This window comes from Ambystoma mexicanum, chromosome 7q (assembly GCF_040938575.1).
Source record: "Ambystoma mexicanum isolate Mex_15411 chromosome 7q, UKY_AmexF1_1, whole genome shotgun sequence".
NCBI classification, from domain to species: Eukaryota; Metazoa; Chordata; class Amphibia; order Caudata; family Ambystomatidae; genus Ambystoma; species Ambystoma mexicanum.
Window position 1 is genome coordinate 956799754 of NC_090941.1, and position 8945 is coordinate 956808698.

Sequence of the window (8945 nt, forward strand, 5' to 3'; positions counted from 1 at the left end):
GGCTACTGCAAGTCACAAACGGGGCGGCAGGGAGGGTTTGGGGGAGCCCTCAGGAGTGCAAATACAAATATTTGTTGACGGTATAGGCTCCGAGTGTTGTGCTTGAGCCTAATCTCTTGGCTTGAGCTCTAAAAAAAGAAATACATTAAAAAAAAGTAGGGAGTGTGGGATCCCATGGAAGGGGGGGGGGGGTGCAGAGAAAAAGTGAGACCAGAGGGGGCGCCCAGGAGGCTCGGGGAAGGTGGGTGATCCCACGTTCAGGGTTAAATATCTTCACTAATAGTTTTGGCTTATAGGCAGTGCTTTCAGCGCCAAAACTTTTTCTTAACTAAAGGAATTGGGGTGTGTGCTGGCTGCGGTAACTGAAAATAATAGAATACTTTACACCCGATGGACAGGGAAGAAGGCAGGGGGGGGTGGCGTGGACCATGAATACGATACTTGGCTCCATCAGCACCTGCAAGGATCGGAGAAGCTCCCAGTGCACAGAAGGAAGGAAGCGGAGGGCAACGCGAACGCTCGTGGGAGGCCGGTATGGACGGCCGCAGCAAGCAAGCCGTGTTTTACGCTCGGCGCACTCGGGCTGGAGCGGGGAGGAGACAGATAGGTTGGTCCTTGGGAAGTTGCGCCTGAGCTCTTTGAAATCAAAGTTCCGGGAGGGGTACTGCCCCGCTCCAGCTGCTGTTCATTACTCTGCAACCGTAGCAATGTGAACTCTGCCCCACCAGCGGGGGAGGAGAGGGGGGGGGGGGGATTACCAAAAGTGAGAAACGCAGCCGATGCTGAAATCGAGCCTTTTGGAATAATGTTTTCTAGTTGTCAGATTAGCAATGGCGCAAGGCTTTCAACAAAAGTACAAGTGCCACTTGCATCCAAATATATAAAAAAAAAGTTAAACCATACTTCGCCCAGTGATATTGACTTCCCTAAGTTAAGAATATCAACAGGGCTTCACGGCGGTCGTCTTCCACTTCTAAGCGCTGTATTAAGGTTTATTACCCCCAATATGATGGTGCGTCATTCATAGACTAAGGAGGATGAAGGGCTGAGCTGAAAAGTTAGAGATTTGAAACTGACTGCGGATTTTACAGAGGAATCCGAGGTGAGCGCTTAACTTTATTAGATAGTTAAACACAGGGAGCCGTTTCTGGGGTACACATTAATCAATACTACCATATCCCCCACCCCCAATTAAAACACATCAGACTAACTTGGAAAACACTTCCACGTGGGCCTTTATTTTAGTTCCAATAACCCGTGGTGTACCCGTTGGCAGGCAGCCTGTTATTGTTTAGGAAAGCGTCAGAGGGGAGCGCAGGGCATAGTGCGTTCGTGTGGGTGTGTGTTGTGTGGGCTGGGCATAGTGCGTTAGTGTGGGTGTGTGTTGTGTGGAATGCGGCGTCTCGGCGGCTAGTTGACGCTGACGCTGCAATCAACACCGGAACCCAGTCCCTCATTCAAACCGGAACACGGGGACCACGTTACACGGCAATTCCTGAAAAACCTGGGAGGCGTATTAGCGAGGGAGGAGATCCTTGCATGACAACAGGGGCAGGCACCCTTGTGAGAAGAAGAGGGAGCAGAGGACGGGGCGGCACCTACTCTGTCCATCTCGGCTGGGTGGGGGAGGAGTCTGGGCAGGGGGCGAGGGCGAGCAGGGCAGCTCGGAAAGGCAATCTGCGAAATGAAATCAGTGCTGAAAATGGACACGATTAAAAAAGGGGGAACTCTTCCCCCCCTTTCCCACACAGTAAAAGCACGAGACATACACACAGCTTTGGACGGTTTCATTGTTGGGGCTTAGGCTGTCGACTTTCAGATGCAAGAACAAACAAAACAAATGGGCTCACGCAGGCTTGAGCAGCTCCGTCTCACAATTTAAGATTTGCAAAAAGTGGTTGTTAGTTGGCCAGCACAGGTTTGACATGTGTGGCGAGATCCAACTGCCAGAAACAGTTATGACGCGCCAATTAATATCCTCCTCAACGTGCGCTCCCAAAATATATGATATATTTGAAATTTCTGTTATATAATGCATGTTTTATTTTCATTAAGCATCAGCCTTGAAAAAGAAATGCATAGGTCGAAACAAGTGTTGGCTGTGATGTCACTTTTAATGTGGAATACGCCTCCACTCTTTCTTTAACCAGGCAGGTTAACTCCATCACATCAGCAGCAGCATACACTGCTAAACTAATCGACGCCTGCAGACCTTCGCCAGAGCCCCCATTCTATCCAGGATCGACTACTGCAATTCCCTTTCTGCAGGTCCTAATACCTGTAATATATAGCAAAACTGCAGATTATTCAAAATAACGCCGTAAGAGCAGCTCTGTACATTTCCAAAAAATCCCACATCTCCACAGCCAGACGTCGCCTACACTTGCTCCCGGTCCGAGAACGCATCATAATCAAAACATTAGCACTGACCCGCACATTTATTTCCAACACCGCACCTACCTACTTGTCCAGGAAAATCACTAAGGCCCAGTCCACCAGACCTACCCTTGACACCAACTCCCACTCACTGGTCATCCCCAGATACAAGCGGCAGAAGGCAGGGGGAAGCAGCTTCCCGGTGATTGCTCCCAAGCGATGGAACACTCTCCCACTAGCCTTACGATCTGATGCTTCCTATTGGTCTTTTCGCAAAGGCGTTAAAATCCTGGCTGTTTTCACAAGACCTCCAAATCTAACTTAACTCAAGCTAGATATGTCGTGGTAGACAAAATATATACACCACTTAACTTTACCATCTCCTGCAACCATTACCGTAACTAACGCTACCAATGTCAATGTAATGAACTAATGTCCACAATGTAATCAAAGTGCCCATTGGATTTCCTTGCCTGTAACCGCTTTGCATGTAACCAGTGCCCAGATGCCCCCGGGTGTGGTGCGCTGAACAAATGTCCAAAATAAACAAACACAAACATTCTAAAAAGTTTAACCGCCAAATGTTCCTAAACCTTCACCGGCTCCTATATAAGTTACCAAACGAGGCAATCTATGCCCTGCCTGGCTCGCTGGTCGCGTGCAGTGCCAAAAATCTGCTCGTGGTGCAACGCATACCGCGTTCTCCCCACTACGTCCTTCCGCGGGGGACACCAAGGGGGCTCGGGGTTTGCACAAGAAGTTCAGCAGGATTACTGGCAGCAGACGAGGCCCTCGGAACCATAGGTACAGGGTAAAAGGGGGCCAACTGCCCCTCTAGTTCGGTAGCAAGAGGGGCAGGAACCTCACTGTGACCTGTAGAGATGTCTGCGGTTTTTAGTTTCTTACTGTGTGCAGTGTCGGTGCTGCTGGGGAAGAAACTATTGGCTTTGAACACTTGTATATGAACTGCACTGTTGGCAATGCAGTGATTCTGAGCCTCGCTTCCTATGAATTCTTTGAATGCTGAGCAACAGGTGCCCCCCCCCCAGAAAGCTGCAAAGGCAGCAGAGCTGGTTATCAGACTTGCTCAGTGCTGCCTCTAGATTCTGTTGCCCCTCCCGCCCCCCAACCTCGCTTCCTAAAATGCACTATTTCAGCCTTGGGAGGGTTGGGGCTTTCTTGATTCGCATGGCCCCTTGGTCATATTCAGGGAGGGGGCAGATAGCGAACATCAAAATTTGGCTCCCATGCTCGGAACTAGTTGGAGAGCGGCGATGCAGCATAGGCGGTACGCTACCAATAGGGGTCGCTGTTGCGCAGGGGCCGGGTCATCGACCACTGAAAGAGGCACAGCTGCCTTGGAATAAGGAGGTGCCAATCTCAATAACTAAATGGGCACCACGGTACGCGTCATGACGGGTTTGCACCGGAGGAAGATTGAAGTCAATGCCGAAAACCGAACGGAACTGCGCACATGCGTTAGACAGCAGCGGTGGTTGCAGGGCAAACACTACTGGCCGCGCCACTGGTAGGGGTACTGGTGACGGGTAAGGGGATTTGACAGCAGAGCTGATTCGCGTAGAGATGGAGTACGCATCGGAAAGGGGACAGCAGAGGGGAGCAAAGGACTTGGGACTGGAGCTCCGAGCAGGTTGGAATTGTGGCAGGGGGAAGGGGCAACCCCGCAGTGCTGGGATGGGCAGAGTGAGAAGATACTGGTGACGGGCCAGTACTGTGTGCAGCCGTAAGATGCGTGCACGGGGAGAAGTTACTGTGGGTAACACGGGGCAGCACAGCAGAGGTGAACAGAGAAAGGAGGTAAAGAAAAGGACACCCAGAGTTTGGGTGGACCAGGCTTGGACTGGCCTATAGGGAAATGGCCGAACCAAACACGCAAAATGCTAGCATGGGCCCTTTTCGGGGGTCAAAGAGGGCCACTTTCTTTTGGCCGGTTTGATGAGTTACTTCACTATGTGCCTAGTAGTTTTGACCAGTGTTGCTGAATACATATTATTTACATTACAGACTTTGCATTACATTTTATTAAAAAAAACTCCCCCTTGGGTACTATTGAAGCATTCGGTCACAAAAGGAATGAACTGACTTTTGCAATGGTGGGCCACGTTTTAATTGGTGCCCGAGACAATGTTATGCCCCAGTCGGAGGCTGGGGTGGACTAAGAGGCGAGGCAGAGACTTGGGTAGGGAATGTTGGGGGGAGGGTTGTGGGAAGAAGAGTTGGGTCTGCAACGTGTGTGGGGGGGAGGGGGGGTGGACTGTGGGAAGAAGAGTTGGGTCTGCAACGTGTGTGTGGAGGGGTGGACAGCTGGTTAGAGGAAAGTTGGTGTGCGATGAGCTAATGTGGGTGCGCACGGAAGGGGTAACTGTGTGGAGCTGGGAGAGTGTGGGGGGGGCGGGGGGGGGTTCTCCAGGCAGCCGCACCGGTTGCTCGCGCGCAGGCAGCCTGCCTTACCTACTCTAGGAAGAGTTATCCGCAGCCCCTCCGATCGTCGAGAGCCAGGCTGCCCGTCCAGTCCCAGAGCAGATCCCCGAAAGCTCTCTAGCATGCTTCTCCAGGCTCTGGCGGTGGTGGGAGCTTCCCGGGGTCACTGCGAGCCTCACCGCCTGGGGCACCTCCACACCTGGCCTCTTTGTGCCGGGTTCTCCTCCTCCTCCTCACGCCCTCTCTCTCTCACACACTCTCTCTCTCCTCGTGGTCACTGGCAGCTTCTTCTCCAGTCCCTGGCCGGCTCAGTCCCTCCCCCTGCTCCTCATTCCCAGCACTGCTCACCGCTCTGTCTGGGCCCCGCCTGCGCCTCACTCCTCCACTGCCTGCTGCATCCTTCCAGGGAGCGTCTCCAAAGAGCAGCGCTGCCAGCCTCACGCGGCTTCCTGCCAAGGTACCGCCCCCCAGACTTGGAAATCCGAGGAAAGTCCGCATCTGCCAGCCACATCTGCACAGCACAGCTGAAGGCTGCTGCAGTTCCCTGCTTGCGTTTGTTAAAGGGCCAGAACCCGCACACAACACTGCTTACACTGTGAAAGGTCCAATGAATTCAAGCCGGGAAAATCACCGAAAACATGTTTTGTTTGTTGTATCCCAGATTGCCCAAACTGCATAATTAGTCTCTCTCATCAACTTTCCAGGAGGCTTCAAAATAGTAACCACGTTTTAACTGGGCCAACCCCTCTGCCTGCAATGATCGTCAACGTGAGATTAAAACGCTTCACTGGTACATGGGTCCAAAAGTGTTGATCTGCAAGTGTAAGCAGTCCAAGTAGTGCAGTGTTTCTCCTGTACACAGTGGTGGAAACGGAAAAAATGTAAAGGGGAACCTACAAGGGCCGGGGTGGGGGCGGAGTTTGGAAGAGGGGGAGGAGTTTCGACGGGGCGGAGCTAGCAGTTCAACTCTGCTCAAAGAAAATGGTCAAAATAATAGTTTACAAACAATGTAATTTCTTTCACGTGGCTTGTTTCCAAACTCCACACTGTTCTTCAATTCCACTTTAAATCACTTTCATGTCAGTGGTGCACCCAAAATACTGTTGGTAATGCAGGGATTTTTAATACATTGAGGGATCCATAAACACGCTCTACAATAGAAGGCTACCAGGATAGCTCAGCAGGTAGAGATACTGTTTCTGAGATGTTATATTTTAAAAACTAGTTGTTAATCGTATGACTTTTTGCAATTCCTTATAAAAATACAATGTGTTTGACCAAGGGATGGGTTCGGCTGGTCGTTTGCTTATTTGTTTAATTTTGTTTTATTGTGTTATTGCTTGCAACAACAAGCCTTTCACAAGAAAGCAACAATTTACAGAGTAAAACAACATGATCACATTTTTAGTATGTTTAAAATTCATCCAATTTCTTTAAGACAACACGTAAAAACGCATACAAAGCTAATATCAATGCAACCCCATTTCCTCACATCAATCTAATCCAAATTTCAGACAAATTGAAGGCCCCTAAATAGCGGCATCTAGCATCCTCAAAAGCAGCACATTGTAAAACAATTGGGCTCATTATGGGTTTGGCGGTAGCCGTGCCTGTAAAACGGGCACGGCTGCTGCCAGACCTGTGATTTTACCAGCACCCGCGAATTAGCAATTACCCGGTCATGCCGAGTTCGGCGGACCTGGGCTTTGCCCATTCACGGTTGCTGGTAATCAGGGACTCCACATCCCCATTTGGTCCCGTAGGGCTGAATGGGATTGGGGAGCTCGGATGCACCTGCACCGTTTATAACTGTGCCAGTGCATCCACGAGTTGTGCTCGCGGGTGCCGCACTGCCAGCCAGTTAGGACCTGGCAGGCAGAGTGCGACCCGCGAGCACAACTCGTTGTATGGCAGTACGGTAGCAACGGTGCCGGTAGCGATACAAGCGCCGTTGATGCCTAACCCCCTTACTTATAATGAGGCCCAATGTCTTTTAAGGTTTCTTCGGTTTTCTCCTGACAAAATTTACAGTTGGCACTCAATACCGACTCATCCCACTTGCTCCTCCTCTCTATAGTAGAACATTGGTTTAAACGAAAACACATGTAGATACCACAAATGTTAGGGCATGGAAACAACGACACATACATCAATGTCTCCATTCTTTCCCCCCAAACTTTGCATATTCCGTATAGAAGGAGTAGGTAGTGAGCAAGTCAGACTTTTCGGCCCAATCAGCGTCAAACATTTTCTTCTTGACCAGCTGTGGAGTAGCCCTTAGTTCATCGATTGAGGCACAATCCGGTGTAAGATGCAGACCATATTCTGCTTAAACTCATCCATTGTGGTTGCCGACTGAAGAATCAATTTTTCCCCTAAACATTGATATATGGAATTGGCAGGCAGGTTTACCGATTTTGTGCGTACCACCAGCTTTTTCCACACTGCCCTAGCAGCTAAGGAAGAAAGATCTAGTTTGTGCCTCATCACTGAGTTTGGCACCGATTATTTACCCCAAGGTCTTTTTCCATAACTTGCCCCGTAGGATATTTAAGGGTACCCCCAGGTCAAAAACTACAATAGAGGATTGTTGGCTCGATCTTCTGTAAGTAGAACCTGATGAGAAGCGTGAGAGAATATCGGCATAATTGAGTGTATACACTCCTCTTTTTAGCTAAAAGAGGAGAGAAACCACCCCTGAAAAGGGACTGCCAAGCTCCCAAGGATTGGGCTTTGGTTGCATTGTATCCAAGATACCTCATGGAGGACACCCTTTCCAAGGCGGTCACACCCACCTTCCAAGTAAAAGAGATAAGGCGCTTACTAATAGTAAAAAGATTTACCCTCATTTATCTTTAGATTATTGGAAACAGCATACTGGTGGAAAAGCGTCAACTTCCTGAATAACCCAACGGGTGTCTTATAAAATAAGACAATGTCGTCAGCAAAGGCTAGCCAGTCCAAGACAAGTGAGTCCATTTTTACTGGGTTAGTGACGCACGCCCCCACACAAAGCCAAATCTGCCATTCATAAATTAAAGAGAGTGGCCGCCACCAGACAGCCCTGTCTGAGCCCCACAAAGGTTCTGGCAGGTGCAGAGGTGACCCCCTCCCTGGTCAATCTTACTTTAAGGGAGAAATCACTATGTAATAAGGCCAAGATCTCAACCATTTCCCTAGGCACATTACCCTGCAGTATTTTGTTCGATAGGGTAGGCCGGATGACAGTGTCGAAGGCACTGGACGTGTCGATGGAAGCCATGTGCACAGAGCTCCCCCTTTTTACCGCTGCAGATAGATGGGAAATTATTGTAACGTTGAGGGAGGTCCCCATTCCTAGCCAAAACTCCACTTGTTACCTGGAAAGAATATTTAAAGATTTAACCTGATATAAGAGATCTCTCAATATTAGCAAGGCAAATATTTTACATGAAGCATCTAGTAGGGCAATGGGCATATCATTTCTTGGGTCAGCTCTATGACCCTGTTTAAAATGGGTATGATAATTGATTGCTGTCAAGAGCCTGTTTGGAAAATGTTCTAAAAAAGTGTCTGGAGGGGGGTCACTCAGACTTCTGGATCTTGCTTTAAGAGCATTGGAGGAATCCCATCCAGCCACAGGGCTCTGGATGCTTTTGCTTTCCCAATGGCCCACCGAGTATCGTCCTCCCCCCAGGGTCCCGAGCCCCAACCCTTAAGGCCCAGTTTAAAGATGGATTCATCCTCCCCCACCGGACATGCAAACTTTTCACTCAAGTAGACCACTCAAGTGGCTTCTGATATCTCACAGCTTATCAGCCTAGCCGTCCCCTGAATGGTGGATTTAATTGTAGACCAAAAACCTAGACTGATATTACTCACCAGAGCTTTGATTATGGCCTAATTCGATGCAATAAATGCCTCTTGCTTAGTGCATGTAACCAATAACTTATAGCGAGCTTGAATAGCCTTTTAAAGTTATAAATTCCCAGGCAATAACATCACAGTTTCAAAGCTCTCAATCCCTGCCTTTTGTGTTTTTTTTTATTGCAATATTTTCCCATCGTGCCTGTGTTGATGGAATTTATTGCTTCTGCACCTCGAAAATTCCCAGATTAACATCGGTTTCTCTTGTTAAGTGTGCAAAG

General features: G+C 49.2%; 1 protein-coding gene across 3 annotated transcripts in view; it reads right to left on the minus strand.

Annotated features, from left to right (window-relative positions):
• Positions 1 to 5655, minus strand: part of TSKU (tsukushi, small leucine rich proteoglycan) — a 77893-nt gene extending 72238 nt beyond the window's left edge. Inside the window, exon 1 of one of the 3 annotated variants that reach the window (XM_069640022.1) lies at positions 5167 to 5655. In XM_069640022.1, the coding sequence (XP_069496123.1) occupies positions 5167 to 5329 (163 nt within the window). In that variant the 5' untranslated portion in view covers positions 5330 to 5655. The other 2 variants (XM_069640026.1, XM_069640023.1) reach the window with 2 other exon arrangements.
• Between the last annotated feature and the right edge of the window lie 3290 nt (positions 5656 to 8945).